A 24,047-nucleotide genomic window follows, 5' to 3' on the forward strand; every position below is an offset into this window, starting at 1 on the left:
TATATGAAGCTAATACTGTTACATTTGGTTGATATAATCCTTCTTCGTTCACGCTTGATTACAAAATTCCAATGTGTTTGGAAAAAAAGGCATTAAGCTGCTGTATAGCAGAGCAAGTTCTCTGAAAGTCCAACGTGTTTGGGAAAAAAAGGCATTAAGCTCCTGTCTAGCAGAGCAAGTTCTTTGAAAGTCCAACGTGTTTGGAAAAAAGACATTAAGCTGCTGTCTAGCAGAGCAAGTTCTCTGTGTTTGGAAGAACAGCCGTGTTGTCATCGTATTCAAAAAGTCCTGCTCAACAAAGTCCTTTCGAAAAAATCTCTTCACTGTGAGCAGCAGTGAGCAACCTCGCAACAGTTCGGTTCTGATATAATCCTTTTGCCAGACTTGTTCAGAAAAGTCCATTGTATTTCAATAAAAGGATTAACTTGTAAAAAATAGTCAGCAGACTGAGTTCTCTGCTGTGAGCGCACCCACAGTGAGGGAACAGTGAGACGGCACTCTCTCTGGAATCTGCAAAATTACACAAATACCGTTCATCCCATCACAATAACAATGGTATAGATAGATTGTTGACAATTTTCTCTATGATTTTCATCTATTATATGTGTATAAAATTTAAGGATAGCATAATAGAAGCAGAAAAACAAGGAGTAGTTGGAAAAACAGACAGGCAAGCTAGAACGGGGGGGTCACGTGATGCAGAGTGTGCCTATTCAAGTCAATGGAGCCATTCAAACTGAATGGAGAAGTACACAAAATATAAATGGCGAGTATACAAAAACCATAGAAGATTCTTGCACCATCAGTAGATAAATTTGTCACGAGTTGAATACAGTTGAAATGGCGTTTCTAGCCTAAAATATGCCGGAAACAATGTTCAAAGAGGTCAAGGTTTTTCCAAGAAGTTTTATTCCCAGGCTTTCTGCAAAATGCCACACACTTCAAATTCATGCCAACTGATATTGTTGCATCCAGTAGATGTCCTACTAGAGCAAATGAAGCTTCAAGAAGCGTTGCTCTGGAGTGAACCAATTGGATGAAAGGCTTCATTGCTTCAGGAAGCTTCATCTGCCCATCACTAGCTATGTGTATCCATGCTCGCATTACCGTCTACTTCCTACTTATCTTCTTCTGCGTCCTTTTAAAGGGCGGTTGGCATCCAGCTTTTGGTGCATTACCGCCACCATCTGCTCTGGAGTGTGAAACTGAAACTTGTCTTACAATTATTTTTTTTTTGTTTCCTACATATGACAAGTCGACGATTAATATGCAAATCGACTAATTATCATAATCGATTAAGTCGATTAAGTCGAATAATCGCTACAGCCCTAGCTGCAATATAACAAAGAGTGAAAAATTTAAGGGGGTCTGAATACTTTCCGTACCCACTGTATATAAAAGAAATTTTTTTTGAATGGCACGCGATCTACCAACACTGCCTTTGCGATCAACCAGTCGATCACGATCAACGTATTGGGTACCCCTGGGTTAAGTGTTAATCAGAGTGATGGCCCGGGGGAAGAAGCTGCTGTTGTGCCTGGTTGTCTTGGTGTACAGTGACCTGTAGCACCGTCCAGAGGGGAGGAGTTCAAACAGATTGTGTCCAGGGTGTGAGGGGTCTGCGGTGATCCTCTCCGCCCTCCTTTTGACCTGTGAGGTGTACAGGTCCTCCACGGAGGGCAGGCTCACACCAATGACCTTTTCTGCAGTCCTGACTGTCCGCTGAAGTCTGTACTTGTCCTGTTTGGTTGCTGAACCAAACCAGACAGTGATGGAGGTGCAGAGAACAGACTCGATGATTCCTCTGTAGAACTGTATCTTGGGGACTGGGATGATGGTGGACTATTTGAAGCAGGAGGGGGTCACACCATTTGAGCCTGGTGCCTTTCTGATCCTTTGTTTTTTTTTTTAAAGAGCCCATGCACATCCTTTTCACAAATCGTTAGAGGTGGGGGTTGGAGGGAAGGGTGGGGCGCCTGTGTTTATTGTCTGGGTGCTGGATGTGGTTTTCCCCAGCCTCACCTGCTGTTTCCTGTCGGAAAGCTAGTGAGCCACTGACAGGTGGGGGCAGGCACAGTGAGCTGCGTCAGTTTGGAGTAGAGGATGTCTGGGATGATGGTGTTGAACACTGAGTTGAAGTCCACAAAGAGGGCCAGTACATAGGTCCCTGGGGAGTCGAGGTGTTGCAGGATGCTTCGACCCTCCATGCTGGTTCTGTACCTTTTATACAGAATGCCCAGGCAGAAAATTCTTGCATCGATTGGTCAGTATAAAAGGGGCTATTGTGAGTTTCACAAAAGTAATATGTATGGTGGTACTGTACAGTGTGTATTTAGTAAAGTAGTTAAATAGAAAATAATTCATTTTAATTGGAAAAAAAGAGGTAAGACAGTTTTGGCTCACTGTATGATTGGCTATAAAGGCTCCCAGTATCTCTGGTTTGGTCAGTAATTTAAATAGTTCTGATGTGGTTGTTGGGTTGTTTTCCCTGTTGGAGAAATATTCAACCAGTCATGTAGGTGTGATTAAGAATGTGGATGTCACCCACTGTGAGAGAGCCCGAAAGAAAACGTGACAGTGAAAGAGTTGCTAAGTATGAAACTGTCAGCTTTTACAGTCTGGTGTGAAACACGGTGAAGCTGTAATATGCTTCTACACGATGTTTATCTCAGTTTTGCAAACCCCCACCTGCAAAGCTCCATATCAGACCCCGACCCATTACTCGCAGTTATTTCTAAATGAAATCCGGACCCAACCCAGCCTGTTAAGATAAGACCCGTGACCCGACCCTTACCTGTAATTAAAATAAACTTTAAGCTACACAGTCATTTACTTTAAAGTGTTAGAGAGCTGTGTTCTTGGAAAAGCATCTGTCGACTGACGCAGCACCTGGGCTCCTGTACCTGTGTTTTCTAGTGGCTATCTTGTGGCTATCAAATGCTAACAATGTTTGGTGCTTTTTATAAGTGGCAAAGTCGCTGATTATGTTGTTCTTACAGTCTATAATCACACTGAATTTCTCCCCTCTTTCCACCTTGGCCTTCGAAGATGTGCTGTCCACAATTTTGTATTCACCACTAGATATTTTCAGTTTTATTTATTTCGAGCCACTGATGCCTAGACTGCGTCTGAATGACCTCCTACTGGCCAAACATGAGTTGAGAGGTCAAAGATTGTGCTATAGGCCTTCACAAAAAATGTAGCAGTTATTTAGGCTTGATACAATTATGTTTAAAAGAAGCTGGACTTTTATTTATTTATGTATTTAAAGTTTGATTATGTTTATTTCACTCACTACATGCCTGCACTTAGTCTGTTTTTACCAATGCCTGTGCTCGTGAATTTGTTTTACGCATTGCACATCATTTTGTGGGTTACCCGTCTTGAACCCAGCGGAGGACCCTGATGGAACAAATTTCTAGATGATCTGAAGTGTTCCTTAAATGTAACCACTTTCAAATCTCATACAAATTCTGATTAATATTCTGTACTTTCCCTTATTAAACCTAGGATATTTTTACTGCGCAGTATGGGCTCTCAAACTGTACTCCTGATTTTTCTTCTCATTGTGTTTTAAATATAGTTGTAAAACATATTCCCACTTTGACTTGCTATAGCAGACAGGGACATTTAGTCCCCCCCCAGATTAATTTAAGGCCTTGATCAGACAGAGCAAAATGTGAGGTGCGCTGTACTGCCTTTTTTGTGTCATAAAAAAGAGCAGCTTGATCCGTTGTATTTTTTTCTGTTACTAGACAACCATGAAATCACTGTCCTTAGCCTAACTGGCATTTAAACATCTAGCCCATTTAAGTGTTTATATAGACATCCATCATTTATCTAAACCTAAAACCTATATGATTATTGTCTTATCTTACTTATTATCTAAGCATAAAGCACAGACAGGAGGAGGGGAGAGGCCGTTCTCAAATATGCTGGACACCGAGGAAACGAGATCTGTGTGGGTAGCCTACAGGACCCCCTCAGAAAGAGGAGATTTCACAGATGATGTTCACTTCAAGGCTATTTTAGGATGAGTCAGGGACAGTGTGACAGTATACTGTCTGTTGTCACGCCTCGTATCGCCAAAATGACTACCAGCAGACTCCATCTGTTTGTCACTCCCACAGATTGCTCACCTCTCAGTAAATCTGATCAGACACTGGGGAAAAATGCCAATAACGTTAGGTGTTTTTCTGCTCTGAGTTTAAGTTTTTTCAAAAATAGAGTCTTTCGGGGCACTCCTGCAAAAACGCAAGGCGTGTAGAGAGCATAAAGGCAAGACACTCAGCAGTGCAAAAGCAGCATGCAAAATGCTTCACTCATTGAAAACAATTACAAAAAGCCACCCCATGTTGCCAAAACGCACTCTGTCTGACTGGGGCCTGAGACAGGATTAATCTCGTCTTTCATTCAGTGAAATTGGTGTTAGCTGTAACGGTTATGTCATGTTGCCTGTCTTCTGTGTGTTATTATCAGTCTACTGTGTGAAAACCTGCAGGTCCCAATCCTGTGGTCACCCCTGGCCCTCTGGCTCAGAGATCTATTAAAGAATCGTGGGCCCAGTGGTCCCTGAGCAGGGGATTGGAGTCCCTCGCTGAATCCATCACTGAGTACCTGCAACAGAGTGAGATAGTGCAACTTCACAGGGAGGCAGCTGTTAAACAGATCAGCCCTTCAGCATCTGGTTGGATGGTTAGTAAGGAAAATATAAAGTGTGTTTACTTGAACTTGACAGTTTGAATATAATGTTTTTGAAGATTTAACATGTCAGTCCCTGTCTGCAGAACTTTTTTGTAACATAAATTCTACACTTTAATAATGAAGTTGTAGCAGTGCTTGTCAAAGGATGATTTACACTCAATTTCTGAGGTTGTAAAGACAAAAACCAAAAATGCCAACTATTTGATGGATTGCCATGAAATTTTGTTCCTAGATTCATGGTTCCTAGATGATAAACCCTATTTACTTTACTTACTTGACTTGACTCTTTTACTCTAGTGATCCCCTTATTTTAACTCTATAGTAAGGTTGAAATCAGCTATTAGCAACTACTGACAGTGCCATCAACATTCAGCATTTTAATTTGTCCAGTACTAAAGTTTATGACCAAATACATGCAAGACTAATGGTATTCCCATCACACTCAAATGTACTTTTGAGTTGAATAGTTCTACTGAACAAATGTTAGCAGGCTAACAAGCAAAACTCCAATGGTGAACATGGTATTATACCTGCAGACATCAGCATGTATGAGTGGAGAGTCCAGGCTAGAAAACGAAAAAATACACTGAACTGTTTAGCTCCCATATTCATGTGGCAGGTTTCATAGTATGTCTGTGTGTGTGTGTGCATGTGTATAGATCCACTTGGAGGATGGAGTCATATCGGCTGATCACATCATCTCTGCACTGCCTGCTAAAGGCAAGTAGTGGTTAACAGATTATGATCTATGTGAAGTCAGTCACAGCCCAGTAGGAGCTCTGCCTATTTGAGTTACAGCTGCAACATGTTTAGAATCCTTCAGTACATGCCTAATGTATTTAGTAATCTAAATTAAATATTTTACTTTTGCTGTTACAAAAGAGTGAATAAAACAATATTTTGTGATACACAGGTTACTGAAATGCCAAGTAGTTTAGAACTAACCATAGACTCTACAGAAACAAAAGAAAAGCTGTTTTTGTTTCTACTACACCTCTCTGTTGTTTTAACTCCCTTTAGCGCTGGCTTCATCCTTGCCCCCCTCCTGTCAACCTCTCATTCAGGAACTGCAAGACATCTCCACAGTAACAGTGGCTGTGGTAAATCTGGAGTATGATGGTTCCATCCTTCCTGTAAAAGTAAGAATTACAGTAGGACATTTTATTTATGCTTTATTTTTTCACTTCTGATGCTTCTGAAAACATTAGATAAATCAAAAAAATGAAATAGAAGACAGCAAATTAGCATTTTCTTTACTGACTTAACATTTGAAGAGAAAAGACTGTACTATGATCACTATGGTACTGTGTATTTCTTTTGATTGAGTACAAACACACTAGTGTCCTCCTCACAAATATGTGCTAATCAACACATGAATGTGACAGAAAGAAATGTGAAGTAGCACCAGGTACATTTTTCTATTGATCACATTCTGATGACCCAGTGACCCCTTGTGAGGTGCAAACAATTACTAGTAGCATCGTGGCCATGGTGATAAGTCATTATATTATCAGTGGTAGTTACTGATGAGCTTTACCTGAAAAGTGGCAAAAGTAATACAACCATATCTGTGTTTGTCTTGTCAGGGTTTTGGCCACCTGATTCCATCATCAGAGGATCGGGGTGTGCTCGGGGTGGTCTATGACTCTGTTTCCTTCCCTCAGCACAACAGACCTAAAGGAGAGACTACAAGATTGACGGTACACAGAGAGCAGGATAAGCTTTAATTTGGAGGGAAGCTGTGTGACTGTCTTATCAAGATCAGAGATTTTTATTGTCAATATGTGTATTGTCAATATGTGCAGGACATACAGAAAAAAACGAAAAACTGTTTCTCTCTCACCTAATGTTGAATGCCTATACCCTTTAAGAAACTAAAATAGAATAAAAGTAGAATAAACACAGAATAAACAGAATATGAAAACTGAATTCAAGTAATAAGGATAAACTAAATGGTACAACCTAATAGGCTATGAAGAAACTCAAAGCCATGTGCAAACAGTGACAGTAGTGCAAATAATAACAAGATTGTCAGGTGGTCAGCATCACCAGGGGCGTTGGTGATGGGATGCATAATAGCTTATGAAATGTACATGGACAGCAGTGCAAATGACCAACAGCAGCAGATATGGGTTGGATGATCTTGCTGGCTGTTTTCACTATGCGTTGTAGGGTCCTTCTACAGGAGGCAGTACAGGCTCTGTACCACACAGTGATGCAGCCAGTGATGACGCTGTCAATGGTGCCCCGGTAGAAAGAGCAGATGATGGGGGGTGGGACACTGGCTCTCTTCAGTTTGTGGAGGAAGTAGAGGCATGTTTGAGCTTTCTTGGCCAGTGATGTGGTGGTGTTGCTCCAGGAGAGGTCCTCAGAGATGTGCACCCCCAGGAACTTGGTGCTGCTTTAGAGCAGGGGTGCCCACACTTTTTTTGCCTTGCAAGCTACTTCATTCAGTCAAGTAGAAATGTGTACATACATTTGTATGATATGTTGTAGTTTTGAGATTTAGATTTTGTGTTAGCTATGTATCTGTGTTATATTTCACTTGTCTTGTGTGGCATTCATGTGGATGGCAAAGTAAGAATTTCATTGTATAGGGAAACATTTCCTCACTGTGCATATGACAAATAAACACTGATCTTTCTAAATATTATGCATAATGTAATACGCTGAATGGTCAGATCATTGTTTTAATATCACACATTGTGTGTCCATTTACAGAGTAACCTTACTCTGAGGACAAGCCAGTAGTTCAGGTTTAGGGATTGACCGCTTTCAAGTCTGGTGGATCAGGTGAAACAGTAGGTTTCCTATATTATTAGATGGCCAGAAATAAATGTGAAATGCACCTCTCAGAGTTAAAACTGGAAGTTTTGAGTTCATCACTGTAAAAAGTGCCAATTTGTTCGTCCCAAGATTAATATCTAGAGCAGGGGTGCCCACGTTTTTTCGCCTTGCGAGCTACTTTTCAAATGACCAAGTCAAAATGATCTACCTACAGTTAAAATACTAAACATATATTTATTTATATATGGAGTATACTTTATGTAAACACAATATATGTTGGCACACCTTGCATAACTGCATGAACCTTAAGGCACACTACAGTTCAGCACTTTTTTGGTCTTTAGTTTACTCTGATGACTTGCACTGAATGGAATCATCCAGGGCTGCATAGTCCGGACAGTAGCTGCTGGTAGCCAGGCCCCAGCCAGCCTCCAGCAGACTTCCAAATGGTCATCAGTCATGGTGGAGCGGTATTTGGACTTAATAATCTCTGTGTGAGAGAATGCTGACTCACATAAATAAGTAGAGCCAAATAATGGAGTCAATGGCACGTTTCCTCCTGTTTGGGTACTTTTCCTTTGTAAGTTCTAAACCATTAAAGTTCCATTAACCCTCGACTTCAGCTGAACGTCAGTCTGTAGTGTCAATATCTCATCCTCCACTCCAGGTGAAACAGCTTTGCGATTTGTGATGCGAGTGAATCAACCGCAATATCTTCCCTAAATGGGTAGCGCATAAATGTAGAGACTGGCTCGAGTGAGGCAAAGTCTTGAAAGCGTTTGTCAAACTGACCAACAATTGTCAATCTTCTTTGTGTAGCGCGCAATGTCAAGTTGCGCACATGCTTTCCGTGGCGTCTCCAGCTATGGTGCCAGGTTTTGGAAGTTCCCCAAAATGTTGCATTTTTTTTAAGAGTTCTTTGAATCTAGGTGGGTGAGGGCTGGATGGAGAACAGCAGTAATGGCATCCTCTGTGGACCTGTTTGACCTGTATGCAAACTGAAATGGGTCATGACAGGGAGGAAGAATGGATGTTGAAATCTGTTTTCCTTTCAAAGTGTTTGTTTTGGTTTTGGACTAACCTCACTTATGGAACCATTAGGTTATGGTTATATATTGTAGAGCTGACTGCTTGGGGTTAGGCTGGGTTCAGGTTAAGTTAGTGTGAAACACGAACTGGGGAGAATCAGTGTTTGACAGAACACAGCAAAACACAGAGCTAAAATAGGCTAAATGTCTCTCCAGCAATTATCTTTGTGGCTTTATCACTACAAACTTTATAAACATTTCACTTTACACTTACTCATTTGGTAAAATTTTTATGCCTAAATATTAATTACTGTAGCTTTAAATGCTGAGGTCAAACATTCTACCTGCAGTGTAATCACAACGGGGGTCATCCAACTTACATTTAAAACATCAGATTTTAAAAACTATGAATACTGAATGTTTTTTCTTGTAAAGAAGTCATCATAATGAGATATTTTAGCAGTTAATCAGTCATTATCTATTAATATTTTGGTCTGAAAACTACATCGAAACACCCTCATTTTGAAGTCCAGCCCACACAGAATAAAAATGGACCCAGTGCCTCTCCTCATTTTACCCACAAGTTCCAGAAGGGGTTTTGCACTGGTGAAATGAAATGTCATCCAAATTGTAACCAATTCCTGTCCCAACATCACCTTGAGTGGTCGCTGTCAAAAAAATCTTATTTTTGCTATAGACACTCAACAAACAACTTGATTCTCATATGGATAAATTCAGCCAAGACCAGGATGTACCGCTGTGCGGTCAGATGTAGTTTTTTGTTTGGGACTTTTTTGATTTTTGTATAGAAATGAGACAAGCGTGCTCCAGAAGTGAGACTGCCAGAGGGAGATCTGACAGCTGCCACATCAGATGTTCAGCTTTGTGCTAAATTTAAAACTCAAATACGGCTCCTATCACTAAACAGGAATGGCGACGGACATCTAACCAAACCTCACGTGAATATCTTGAATTAATATGTATGATGTTCAAGGTGTTTTACATAGTAAAAGATGGCTAATCGGTGTTTCTCTAAGCACTTTCTAGTGATAAACCAGTCGCCAACACTGACATTTTTTATACTTATTTACAATGGTTATGTCTATCAAAATATAAGAAGTTCCTTTTAGCATTTAGTTGAGTGTGGAAGCTGCACATAGTGACATATTTACAGTCTAATTCACCCGATCAAACGCCCTGCCACCCCTAGGAAGGCCCTGAAGCACTGACCTTGAGTGAGCAGGCTGACCCAAGGACAGCGATCCGGAGTCGGAGACGCAAGCGTGTCAAGAGGGGAGGGCTCCATGCTAGGCTAAAAGCTCACACTAGCCGACCACCACTGGCCAGCCTCTTGCTAGCTAACGTGTGGTCTCTGAAAAACAAACTGGACAAGCTAAGAGCCAGGATTACAACACAGCGGGAAATAAGAGAGTGCTGTGCTCTAATTTTCACTGAGACCTGGCTGTCAGACAGTGTCCCAGAATCCACCGTTCAGCTACAGACTCGCATCATCAGGGAGACTGCTGCCGGTATGGCCAAAGGGGAAGGTGTGTGCGTGCTTATCAACTCGTGGTGTGGACATGTACAGACTGTCTATAAGCACTGTTCGCCAGATGTGGAGTTTTTATTGCTGAAATGCCGTCCCTATTATCTACCAAGAGAATTTAGCTGTGTGTTTTTGGCTGGAATATACATAGGTCCAAGAGCTAATTCCACGACGGCCCTCAGCAAACTCCACAATGTCATCATGCTAGAGACGGTTCACCCCTATGCTGTATTTATCGCTGCAGGTGACTATCAGTGCAATCTACGGACTGTATTCCCCAAATATTACCAACATGTGGACATTCCCACCCAGGAAGAACACATTGGATCGTGTTTACAGTATCATACGTGGTGCATACAGGGCTCACCCCACCCCCACTTTGGATGCTCGCACCACATTTCTTTGTTCCTGTATCCAGCTCACAGACAAAGACTGAAACAAACAAACTCTGCACCCTAGAGACCGAAGGCACCCTGTAGGGTGCACCCTGTTTTACTTGGATAGACTGGGACGTGTTTAAAGCTGCAGCCACCTCGGAGGACTTTTCTGTCAGCGTACAGGACTATGCTGAGTATCTGACTGGGTACATTAGTAGCTGTATTGACAACATTGTGCCCACCATACAAGTCAGGAGGTTCCCCACCCAGAAGCCCTGGATAAACAGTCAGGTACACCACATGCTGCGTGCTCGCTCTCTTTCATTCAGATCAGGTGATGAGACGGAGTACAAAGCTGCGAAGTACAGACTGAGGAAAGCCATCACAGCGGCCAAGAGGCAGTACAGAGAGAAGCTGAATGGCTTCTACTCTACTGCTGACACCGGACGGATGTGGCAAGGCCTGCAGCACATCACAGACTACAGGACCACCACCAGCATCATCAGCTCCACAGACGGCTTGCCGGATGACCTCAACACCTTCTACACTCGCTTTGAGACCTCCAGCTACAGCACAGAGAGGAAGCATACATACACCTGGACCACCCAACCCCCCCACCTCCATTAACTGTCTCATCAGGCCAGGTATGCAAAACCCTGAGGAAGATCAACCCCCGCAAAGCAGCAAGACCTGACAACATCCTTGGGAAGGGCTCTAAGGGCATGTGCCAACGGACTGGCTGATGACCTCCATCTTCAACCTCTCCCTCAGCCAGAACATCATTCTCACCTGCTTTAAGACCACAACCATCAACCCCCTTCCCAAGAAGAGCCCGGTCACCTGCCTGAACGACTACAGGCCAGTGGCACTCTCCCCAATTATTATGAAGTGCTTTGAGAGAGTGGTGCTGGCCCGCATTCAGAGCAGTATACCGGACACCCTGGAGCCCCTGGTTCTAACCTGGAAAATGGAGACTCTTACATAAGGATACTCTTCATTGACTACAGCTCTGCCTTCAACACAGTTATCCCCCACAAACTCACCCACAAACTGTCCACACTGGGTCTGCACCCCACCCTCTGTGACTGACTCCTGGACTTTCTGACTGGCAGGCCCCAGACTGTCAGGATTGGCAATAGGACTTCAGCCAGCATTATTACAAACATCGGCACCCCAAGGGGAGGTGTCCTCAGTCCCATCCTCTACACCCTGTTCACCCACATCTGTCACCTCCTACAAGGACATCATCCTCCTAATGTTTGCGGATGACACCGCAGTGATAGGATGCATCACTGGCAGGGACGAAGCAGCCTACAACATGGTGCAAGGACAATAATCTCAGCCTCAACACAGACAAGACGAAGGAGATGATAGTGGACATGAGGAAGGAGAGGAGATCTCATCAGCCACCGTTCATCTGGGGGCCTGAAGTGGAGAGGGTGAGCAGCTTAAAATACCTGGGTGTCCACATCAATGAGGACCTCACCTGGACACATAACATCACACAAAGTCAAGAAGGTCCAACGGCTGCTGTATTTCCTGGAGAGGCTGAGGAGGTTTGGCATGTCGCTTAGGATCCTCAGCAACTTATACAGCTGCATCGTCAAGAGCATCTTCACCAGCTGCATCACTGTCTGGTATGGCAGCACTACTGCTATGGACCGCAAGCGCCTGCAGAGAGTAGTAAAGACTGCTGAGAAGATCACCAGGACTCCACTGCCCTCTCTGCAGAGCATTTACCACCGCAGGGTGCGTAGGAAAGCTGCCTCCATCCTCAAAGATCCCACCCACCCCCAGCATGGGCTGCTCACTGCCTGCCCCTCCAGCCGGAGGCTCAAAGTGTGAAATGCAGGACCCTCTAGCCGGAGGCTTGAAGTGTGAAATGTAGGACCTCTAGACTGAAAAACTTTTTCTTTCCCTCTGCCATCAGACTCCTAAACAGCTGACAGGAGTTTATTACCGGGAAATACATCATGCACTGACGACCTGTACTGTTTACATTCTCAGTTTGCACATGCATAATTGCACATTGACTGTTGACTACTGCACATGCAGCTATGTAGCATACAGTCTCTTATTATATCATTATATATTTTTATTATACAGTGCCTTGGTGAAGAATCAACAACAAGTGGGACACAATCATGAAGTGGAACGAAATTTATTGGATATTTCAAACTTTTTTAACAAATAAAAAACTGAATAATTGGGCGTGCAAAATTATTCAGCCCCTTTACTTTCAGTGCAGCAAACTCTCTCCAGAAGTTCAGTGAGGATCTCTGAATGATCCAATGTTGACCTAAATGACTAATGATGATAAATAGAATCCACCTGTGTGTAATCAAGTCTCCGTATAAATGCACCTGCACTGTGATAGTCTCAGAGGTCCGTTTAAAGCGCAGAGAGCATCATGAAGAACAAGGAACACACCAGGCAGGTCCGAGATACTGTTGTGGAGAAGTTTAAAGCTGGATTTGGATACAAAAAGATTTTCCAAGCTTTAAACATCCCAAGGAGCACTGTGCAAGTGATAATATTGAAATGGAAGGAGTATCAGACCACTGCAAATCTACCAAGACCTGGCCGTCCCTCTAAACTTTCAGCTCATACAAGGAGAAGACTGATCAGAGATGCAGCCAAGAGGCCCATGATCACTCTGGATGAACTGCAGAGATCTACAGCTGAGGTGGGAGACTCTGTCCATAGGACAACAATCAGTCGTATACTGCACAAATCTGGCCTTTATGGAAGAGTGGCAAGAAGAAAGCCATTTCTTAAAGATATCCATAAAAAGTGTTGTTTAAAGTTTGCCACAAGCCACCTGGGAGACACACCAAACATGTGGAAGAAGGTGCTCTGGTCAGATGAAACCAAAATCGAACTTTTTGGCAACAATGCAAAACGTTATGTTTGGCGTAAAAGCAACACAGCTCATCACCCTGAACACACCATCCCCACTGTCAAACATGGTGGTGGCAGCATCATGGTTTGGGGCTGCTTTTCTTCAGCAGGGACAGGGAAGATGGTTCAAATTGATGGGAAGATGGATGGAGCCAAATACAGGACCATTCTGGAAGGAAACCTGATGGAGTCTGCAAAAGACCTGAGACTGGGACGGAGATTTGTCTTCCAACAAGACAATGATCCAAAACATAAAGCAAAATCTACAATGGAATGGTTCACAAATAAACATATCCAGGTGTTAGAATGGCCAAGTCAAAGTCCAGACCTGAATCCAATCGAGAATCTGTGGAAAGAACTGAAAACTGCTGTTCACAAATGCTCTCCATCCAACCTCACTGAGCTCGAGCTGTTTTGCAAGGAGGCATGGGCAAAAATTTCAGTCTCTCGATGTGCAAAACTGATAGAGACATACCCCAAGCGATTTACAGCTGTAATCGCAGCAAAAGGTGGCGCTACAACGTATTAACTTAAGGGGGTTGAATAATTTTGCACGCCCAATTTTTCAGTTTTTTATTTGTTAAAAAAGTTTGACATATCCAATAAATTTCGTTCCACTTCATGATTGTGTCCCACTTGTTGTTGATTCTTCCCAAAAAATTACAGTTTTATATCTTTATGTTTGAAGCCTGAAATGTGGCAAAAGGTCGCAAAGTTCAAGGGGGCCGAATACTTTCGCAAGGCACTGTATCTCTTCATTTGCTGCTTAAAGTGCCTTCGATTTTGTGTTACTTATTTGTCTGCTTTATATTTCACTTGTATTGTGTGGCATTCATGTGGACGGCAAAGTAAAAATTTCATTGTACAGGGAAATGTGTGACAATAAACACTTTGACTTGACTTGAGTGTCTTATTCTGCAGTTAATAAAAAGCTGCAGTTAAGAACATGGAGTCCCAGAGGAGCTTGCGTTGGTGGTATATCTTCCACTGTTTTAGTGATGTTTGTAAGCTCTGAGCCTCTTTAAACTTAGGCTCCCAAATTCACTTGGGGAATGATTCATTATTGCTTCTCAGCAATTTTCAGCAGACAGCATTCCCATGCATTTTCCACAGGAACATTTCTACTGAAATGCTTTCTGCTGAAAAGATTGCCTTAGCATTGCTTGAAAGTGCAAAAATTGCCCCTCATCCTTATTTCCTTCCATACTTCCTGTCTCCTTTCCTTTAGTCCTTCCTTGCTTTCATCCATCTTGGTAGGCTGTTTTTATTCCTCCTGCTTTCATCCCTATTTCCTTTCCTCTCATCCTTACATCCTTCCATACTTCTTGCCTCCTTTCCTTCTTATTTCCTTTATTCCTGCCATTCTTCCCTCACCCTTTTTCTTCTGCCCTCCACAACATCTCACCTCTTTCCTCCTTTATTTTATTTTTTATTTTTATATTCTTCTTTCCTTTCTTTCCTCCCATCTTTCCTTGATGCTTTGTTTCCTTTCTTTCAACTTTCCTTTTATTGCCATTTTCTTTATTTCCCTCATACCTTATTTTTTCTGTCTTTCGACTTTTCTCACTTTTTATGCTTTTGCCTTCTTTTTCTTTTGTAAAAATTTTCACTCATTTTTTTTTTGTTTGGCTCCAGTTTTATATCTTCATCAGGCAAAGAACCACATTTGGTATCTTCTGTGGGCATCTAACTGGCTGCCCCATGCCTTAATGTGAGCTAGTAATAGAACCACGTGGATTTCTCCCAGCCAGTAATCAGGCTAGGTCACAGGAGGTGATGTTTTGGCTTCTTTTTAAATATTTTTTATATATACACACTTTTTAGTGAAAATTATTACCCTAGATGGGCAAGGAACCCAATATGGTAAATTCATTGACTACGATTTGCAACATGACAATGAAAATTTTAAAAACAGTATGTGTGGGTGTGTATATAATACTCCAATAATAGTCCATGGTTGAAAATTTGAATTTCCAAGCATTTCCCAGAGTGCCCTGTAAAGGGTTAAATGCACTAACAATGCTCTGCAACCTCTCAGCAATCAGTCTTTCCTACAGCATATCAGCTCTCCTAACATAATTTCTTCATAAATGAGCTCTTCTAACTTTGTTTTAAGAAATATATATTTTACTGGCATTCTTAAGTTTTTCCATGGGTTTGATAAATTATGATAGTCACTTATGTTGTCAAGGAAATATTTTATTTGTTCTTGTTTACATCTGAATAATGCATATGCCAAAAAAAACTAAGTACAATTCAAAATGAGTGAAGATTTGCAAAAAAAAAGTTTTCTCAGTTTGAACATTAAATATCTCGTGTTTGTGGTGTATTCAATTAAATATGGGTCAAAAAGGATTTGCAAGTCATTGTAAATGTGTCATTGGAATTGGGGTTTGTATGTTATAGTGGTCTAGTCTACTTTGGCAGAACATACATGCAGTGGTTCTCAGTGAAGAGTCTTGTTTCTTTAACAATGCTGTGGTCTAATGTAGTGAGTCCACACCGCTGACATAAGGTTTTGAACATATCTTCTAGGTAATGATGGGTGGGGCCTGGTTCCAAGAAGAGTTTGGGGCTCCAGAAGCAGTAAAAGATGAACATCTTTTAGCGAGAGCCACTGAGGTGGTGAACTGCCACCTGGGAGTCAACACAGCACCCAGCTGGAGTTGGGTGACTCTACAGAGGGTAGGACAAGTAATGGATAAAAGGAGGGTACCTGAGCCACTGAATCAATATGAAAGAGTTGTGTTGAATATGAGTCACTGTTTGGAAGCATTTGACACAGTCACCACAGTGTGGTGAAGTGAAGCATGGAAGCATGTTGTCATGATAGGTGACAGGTGTAGTCACCTGCTTCGAGTGTAATGGCAGTAGGTACAGTGCCTTGCGAAAGTATTCGGCCCCCTTGAACTTTGCGACCTTTTGCCACATTTCAGGCTTCAAACATAAAGATATAAAACTGTAATTTTTTGTGAAGAATCAACAACAAGTGGGACACAATCATGAAGTGGAACGAAATTTATTGGATATTTCAAACGTTTTTAACAAATAAAAAACTGAAAAATTGGGCGTGCAAAATTATTCAAATCCACATAAGGGATGACGGCAACATTCATAGATCCTGGAATGCACAATGAGGGGCAATGTTCATTCCTATTACAGAGGCCCACTGAAATTTTTTTGAGGAAAAGCTGTGTTAGACTGCATATTGTTTATAGTAAAGTATTTTTATATACAAATATAAAAATGAAAATGTTTCTGGAGTGGGACTTTAATTAATTATAGAAGTTGTGCAGAAGCTGCCCATAGCTCTACACAGTGATCCATGTGTGTACTGTATGTGTTTCTATGCTGCTCCAAATGAGTCTGTTCTGGTTCAACTTGTCTTATTAAATGAGCTTAAAAATAAAGTGACACCTTAGTTATAAAACACTGAGCAGGCTGTAACACACAAGAGTGTGTAACTTTAAACGACACTTTTTATGGATATCTTTAAGAAATGGCTTTCTTCTTGCCACTCTTCCATAAAGGCCAGATTTGTGCAGTATACGACTGATTGTTGTCCTATGGACAGAGTCTCCCACCTCAGCTGTAGATCTCTGCAGTTCATTCAGAGTGATCATGGGCCTCTTGGCTGCATCTCTGATCAGTTTTCTCCTTGTATGAGCTGAAAGTTTAGAGGGACGGTCAGGTCTTGGTAGATTTGCAGTGGTCTGATACTCCTTCCATTTCAATATTATTGCTTGCACAGTGCTCCTTGGGATGTTTAAAGCTTGGGAAATCTTTTTGTATCCAAATCCGGCTTTAAACTTCTCCACAACAGTATCTCGGACCTGCCTGGTGTTCCTTGTTCTTCATGATGCTCTCTGTGCTTTAAACGGACCTCTGAGACTATCACAGTGCAGGTGCATTTATATGGAGACTTGATTCCACACAGGTGGATTCTATTTATCATCATTAGTTATTTAGGTCAACATTGGATCATTCAGAGATCCTCACTGAACTTCTGGAGAGAGTTTGCTGCACTGAAAGTAAAGGGGCTGAATAATTTTTCACGCCCAATTTTTCAGTTTTTTATTTGTTAAAAAAGTTTGAAATATCCAATAAATTTCGTTCCACTTCATGATTGTGTCCCACTTGTTGTTGATTCTTCACAAAAAATTACAGTTTTATATCTTTATGTTTGAAGCCTGAAATGTGGCAAAAGGTCGCAAAGTTCAAGGGGGCCGAATACTTTCGCAAGGCACTGTATAACCACACAGTGTATGTAAAGGTCAAATTTCCAGCAACAGTTGCAAAGGACAATTTTATTGCGAGAGCAAAGCATTTCAGCTTGCATCCTTGATCAGGATCAGTGTAAAACATTTAAACAAGGTGGATGTGAGACTTCTCAGTGAATCTTTACATACAGTATTGTTCAAAATAATAGCAGTACAATGTGACTAACCAGAATAATCCAGGTTTTTAGTATATTTTTTATTGCTACATGGCAAACAAGTTACCAGTAGGTGCAGTAGATTCTCAGAAAGCAAACAAGACCCAGCATTCATGATATGCACGCTCTTAAGGCTGTGCAATTGGGCAATTAGTTGAAAGGGGTGTGTTAAAAAAATAGCAGTGTGGCATTCAATCAGTGAGGTCATCAATTTTGTGAAATAACAGGTGTGAATCAGGTGGCCCCTATTTAAGGATGAAGCCAGCACTTGTTGAACATGCATTTGAAAGCCTGAGGAAAATGGGTCGTTCAAGACATTGTTCAGAAGAACAGCGTACTTTGATTAAAAAGTTGATTGGAGAGGGGAAAACCTATAAAGAGGTGCAAAAAATTATAGGCTGTTCAGCTAAAATGATCTCCAATGCCTTAAAATGGAGAGCAAAACCAGAGAGACGTGGAAGAAAACGGAAGACAACCATCAAAATGGATCGAAGAATAACCAGAATGGCAAAGGCCCAGCCAATGATCAGCTCCAGGATGATCAAAGACAGTCTGGAGTTACCTGTAAGTACTGTGACAGTTAGAAGACGTCTGTGTGAAGCTAATCTATTTTCAAGAATCCCCCGCAAAGTCCCTCTGTTAAAAAAAAGGCACGTGCAGAAGAGGTTACAATTTGCCAAAGAACACGTCAACTGGCCTAAAGAGAAATGGAGGAACATTTTGTGGACTGATGAGAGTAAAATTGTTCTTTTTGGGTCCAAGGGCTACAGACAGTTTGTGAGACGACCCCCAAACTCTGAATTCAAGCCACAGTACACAGTGAAGACAGTGAAGCATGGTGGTGCAAGCATCATGATATGGGCATGTTTCTCCTACTATGGTGTTGGGCCTATTTATCGCATACCAGGGATCATGGATCAGTTTGCATATGTCAAAATACTTGAAGAGGTCATGTTGCCTTATGCTGAAGAGGACATGCCCTTGAAATGGTTGTTTCAACAAGACAATGACCCCAAACACACTAGTAAACGAGCAAAGTGTTGGTTCCAAACCAACAAAATTAATGTTATGGAGTGGCCAGCCCAATCCCCGGACCTTAATCCAATCGAGAACTTGTGGGGTGATATCAAAAATGCTGTTTCTGAAGCAAAACCAAGAAATGTAAATGAATTGTGGAATGTTGTTAAAGAATCATGGAGTGTAATAACAGCTGAAAGGTGCCACAAGTTGGTTGACTCCATGCCACACAGATGTGAAGCAGTTATAACAAACTGTGGTCATACAACTAAATATTAGTTTAGTGATTCACAGGATTGCTAAATCCTAGAAACAAAAACGTTTGTACAACATAGTTTTGTGTTTGTACAGTCAACGGCAGACACTGCTATTTTTTTGAACACACCCCTTTCAACTAATTGCCCAATTTCACAGCCTTAAGAGCGTGCATATCATGAATGCTGGGTCTTGTTTGCTTTCTGAGAATCTACTGCACCTACTGGTAACTTGTTTGCCATGTAGCAATAAAAAATATACTAAAAACCTGGATTATTCTGGTTAGTCACATTGTACTGCTATTATTTTGAACAATACTGTAATTGTCTCACACCCATCCAGTTTTAAATGTTCTTTGTGTTTTATACCAACTTGTGCTGCTACAATGTTTTGATCTTTTTCTCTCATCAGGACTGTATACCTCAGTATTATCAGGGCCACTATCGGAGAGTAGGTGAGTAATGAGATATATTACATGTAAAATGTATACATTCACAAGGTGTAGTGAAACATCATTTAATGTGTCTGTCTGCCTTTCCAGAGGCCATGCAGCGCTTCATAAGGAAGAACAATCTCTCTTTGTCTCTGATTGGATCCTCCTATGATGGCGTGTCAGTGAATGAGGTCATCTTTAGTGGACGGACAGCTGTAGAGGAGTTGTTGGGAAGGGGTGTTTGATAGAGCTGCCCATCATTGCACAAGTGGATCAGTTTTTGCTGACTTTTTTTTCTCCACAAAGAAAAAACTCTGTCCTCAATTTTTTTTGTTAAATCTGTAATCAGAGGTGTTGTTGCAAATCAACTTATGCTGTATAGCATTTGGAATTTATGTCAAGCAGTCACTGTCACATTTGTATCAGTGTGGCAGACTCTACAGATGTGAACACAAGCAGTCATATTCTGTCAACCCAAAATGCCTCCTACTGCTGTACAAGCATACATCTTGCAGTCACTAAAGTAATTCTGTAGGCAGTTGTAGTAGATTGTTCGGATTTATGATGGACCTGGAAATGTCAAGAATAGTTAATATGCTGAGTGTTGAAGTCCTTTGTTTCTTCTGTACCACTTGGTCAAATGTGCCAATCTGCAGGTCTCAGTTTCTCTGTTCTTACCATAATTCTAGGCCTTACAATCTGAGTTTTTTTTTAAATTTATTTCAAGGTAGCCTATGTTCACATGTCTGGTTTAGAGAGGCTGACAATGATCAGCCCCCATATTGTTCCTGCAAGCTTTTTGTAATGTTCTTTCCACATTATCTGACAAACATTTTATGTTTTAATTATTGACCATATGATGTGCATTTGACAGCTGAGTTCTAGCTATCTGCTTGTTAGGTTGGATGTAACGTTTCACTTCTGGGTCCAACCTCTCCCAGACTCAAATGGCAGATCTCATCACCTGCTAAACAATGACATCTTTAATGAGGCGTCATTGAGAGTTAAAAAAAAAATCTTTGTTCTTTCAATTCAAACAGAGTAGTCAGTGTTGCCATTCTGCCTGGCAGCATAATAACCAACTTTATTACACATATTAAATTTATTCCAATACCTGGCCTATACCGGTTCTGTACCGGAAACAAATTCCTTGTGTGTAACATGCTTGGCCAATAAAGGTGATTATCCTTATCCTATATGAAGTTATACTCTTGTAATAGTTTTTTTTACCGTTACTTTCATCAGAGTAAAATGTATCGTGTTCACATTATAGTGCTAGCTCCATTCTACTACAAGGCAGCAAAACAGTTTTATTAAAAATAATTTAGGAATACTGACTTGTCGAATGAGCTCTAACAATTTTTTTTTTCCTTCTGTTCACAAGGAAAGCAGTAACATGACAGCTGACTCTTGATTTTTAATTCAGATCTACTGAAATGAGGATAACACTGTGACATATTAAACTGAGCAGAATGAACTGAAGATTGAACGCAGAAACGGAATGTTGCATCACTAATTAACAAGCAGATATTATAACCCCCTATTCACACGCATGGGGCAATTCACCATTCTCCTATTTTTTTTTACCCATAAAACACCCATCTGAAAGTGTTAGAAAGTGAGGACTGGCCAAACTGTCCTCACTCCCAATTATGCCTTTTTTTCTCATAGTATACATTCTTTCAACAAGAAAAAGTTCCTTCTCAGGGTGGTCACAAGCCAAAACAGCTGGGAACCACTGATTCAAATAAACAGACACACAGACTTCCAAATCTATGCTGAAGGCTTAGATGCCCTGTTCCAATAAGAATTAACTGGACTCAGAGTCCTTACTCCTACAGCACTACTGCAATGACTAACAGTACTGCAATGTGAAATAAATGTGTTTGGATTAAAAACAATGAGTAGAAATGATCCTAACTTTAAAATTATGGTTTTATTTGCATAAGAAAAAAAGACAACACCTGTACAATCTCCATCTCTGAGTGGACAGATCAAACTAAGACTCGCGTTCTCACAGCAGTACCTGTCCACTTGTGAGCTCAAAGTGGACAGTCCCACTTGTATAACCATTATCTTAGGCCCAGCTTCTTCTTCTCTTTCTGTTTCTTTCGAACCACTTCGATGTTGCGGTCTTTCCACATGCTTTTCCTCAGTTTGATGGGACGACTGCCAACGTACTTCCCTGGACAAACAGGGACATGGAAGCAGAGACTGTAGTTATTAATGCTTGTCCAGGTAAATTTTACACCACAGCAAAAGAAATACGAATTGAAGGACAAATGATGGATGGAAGAATCCACATTTACAGTGCAGATAAGCAAATATGACCCAGAAAAGAGATTTAGCATGTCTGTAAAGACACCAACCGTTCATCTCTCTCATGGCTCTGACGTAATCGTTTGGGTCTTTGAAGCTGACGAAGCCATAGCCCTTGGTCTTTCCTGTACGTTTGTCTCTCACCACCTGATGATAACAATTACTATGATCATTTCATTTTGTGACCACAAACACAAAGCTAGTGAGGGAGATCGTCATCTGCTCTGTTAAATGTTCAGTCAGCAAAGTACGTTAACTGAGACAGATGGTTAGATATGGCTAGACTGGGTTATATAGCAGAAAATGTTAATGCAATGCATTTTTTTCATATCAGTCAATAGCAATTATTTATCATTTTAATGAGCTATTACAGGGTTATTTTTAATAAACAGCAGGGGAAAATGATTTAATTAAACCACTATTTTTTAATCAAGGGACAAGGCTGTGGAGATACTCCCCTTAAATAAGCATAAAAGAATGATCGAACCTCGATTCATATTAAATAAAAAAAGCAAGTAAAATCAGCTGATATACTAACATCAGTAAGAAGTAATATATATAAACTCTTTCAACCTCAGCTTTGAGACAGACAGCCCAACATCTGTGAGATGTAACAAACTTTATAATAAAACCTCTCAAACTAGATTAAAAAGTAGTCTGGAATGTGCTGTAAACTTGCCAAATCACAGTCTGTTTTGAGGTGGACCAGCGGGCATTGAAGGGGAGGAGAATGTCTGGACTGTTTCATGAGAGAATGCTCCATGCTCCAGTGGATGGAAGTGGCTCAGATGATACAACAGATTCATTGTGTTCACAGTTTTGGTCCGAACTTTTCTCCTACCCAATTTACACACAACTTTGCTCTGATCTCAGTCAGACTTGAAACGACCAAAAAACCGCCATACTGCTGAGCTGACCTTTCCTTTTTTTTATTGACAGTTTCTTCTTCACTTTCTCCACTCATGTTCTCCCTCGTGTTCCACACTACTTCTGGTGTTGTGTTACATGTTGAGGGAGCAACCGAACTCTACACCTGATTGACTGTTTATCACTTGTAGCACGCTGCATTATCAAGGGCCATTATTGGCTGTTTATGAGCTAGGGAGGGAGCACGCTTGAGGCTTGTAACCACCGTTAAGTGGTTGTCACGCATTACTTTTAACCAGCCATCCTATCAGACAAATTACTTATCGTTATTGAGGAAGAGCCTATCACAGTATATACCATCATTTTATCGCCCAGGCCTAGCTGAAAGCTTGATAAATAGTGGACCTTTAGTTCTAATATTTTGACATAACATGTATGATAAATACTGCATGTCTCCTGGACGATGTCAAGCTGTCATGCCAGATCTCAAAAGCAATGTCCAATTGTGTCCTAGTCAGTTTCTATGACAAAGTTAAAACACTGTTAAACAACTCTTCTGTACACAGCCTTAAATTAAATATTACCTAAATAGTGTCCTCTTCTGTCACACAGTTGTAAATATATTAGTAAATTGGGGTTAAATATATATCCTGTTTTTTCAAGTATCACCTCTGGCATTGCTCACATTACTATACACAAATTTACTTGAATGGTTATCAGTTATTGTCTCAAATGTTCAATACACAATTGCTCAAATTAGTCTGAATAATATGGCAACGGATGTCATTCACGGGCTATCTGATTAGTACAGGTATAACTCTACATTAATATATAATGAATTCAACTGCCAAGTAAAATGATCTAGGAACTGTTAGGAATGTTGACAAAACTACAAATTTACAATTTTCTTTGAAGTCAAAGATGACTGCAACAGAAAAGCAACCAGACCTTAGCTTTGAGGAAAGATGGGTATCTGCTGAAGGCTCTGGCCAGTATGTCATCATTGACCTCATTACCAAGATCACCGCAGAATATACGGAAATCATCTGCAGGAGAAAGGACAGGATTCATACAAACATGATAACAACAGCAGGTCATCAATATCAACTAGAGAAATGCATTTCCTGTCATAAATGCATGTGGATGCTGATAAGCTGAAAGATCGTCCTGAAAATGCCTGAAATCAATTGCGGAAACAGCTGAAAGATGAGAAGAAATGGCTTATGTTCTTTGTTGAATAATCTGATGGATGAGATGCAGTATATAGTAGGAATGGCCTTGAAGAGCTGAAAGTATGCTGAACTTAAGATGTGAAAATAGTCCAATAGGACCCCATAAAGTAGGCAAAACAAGTAGGTGTGAACATGTGTGTGTGGGG

General features: G+C 41.0%; 2 protein-coding genes across 3 annotated transcripts in view; one reads left to right on the forward strand and one right to left on the reverse strand.

Annotated features, from left to right (window-relative positions):
• ppox (protoporphyrinogen oxidase) overlaps positions 1-21,315 on the forward strand; it is a 46,428-nt gene extending 25,113 nt beyond the window's left edge. Inside the window, exons 7-13 of one of the 2 annotated variants that reach the window (XM_020620662.1) lie at positions 4,502-4,695; positions 5,364-5,424; positions 5,725-5,843; positions 6,291-6,404; positions 15,879-16,028; positions 19,462-19,504; positions 19,592-21,315. In XM_020620662.1, the coding sequence (XP_020476318.1) occupies positions 4,502-4,695; positions 5,364-5,424; positions 5,725-5,843; positions 6,291-6,404; positions 15,879-16,028; positions 19,462-19,504; positions 19,592-19,728 (818 nt within the window). In that variant the 3' untranslated portion in view covers positions 19,729-21,315. The remainder of the gene's footprint in view (positions 1-4,501; positions 4,696-5,363; positions 5,425-5,724; positions 5,844-6,290; positions 6,405-15,878; positions 16,029-19,461; positions 19,505-19,591) is intronic. The other variant, XM_020620663.1, reaches the window with a different exon arrangement.
• Positions 21,316-21,400: 85 nt separating this feature from the next.
• Positions 21,401-24,047, reverse strand: part of rbm42 (RNA binding motif protein 42) — a 23,306-nt gene continuing 20,659 nt past the window's right edge. Inside the window, 3 exon segments of the mRNA XM_020620664.1 lie at positions 21,401-21,668; positions 21,853-21,949; positions 23,618-23,715. Of these exon segments, the coding sequence (XP_020476320.1) occupies positions 21,556-21,668; positions 21,853-21,949; positions 23,618-23,715 (308 nt within the window). The 3' untranslated portion in view covers positions 21,401-21,555.

The sequence above is a fragment of the Monopterus albus genome, unplaced genomic scaffold (genome assembly GCF_001952655.1).
Source record: "Monopterus albus unplaced genomic scaffold, M_albus_1.0 scaffold245.1, whole genome shotgun sequence".
Lineage (NCBI taxonomy): Eukaryota > Metazoa > Chordata > Actinopteri > Synbranchiformes > Synbranchidae > Monopterus > Monopterus albus.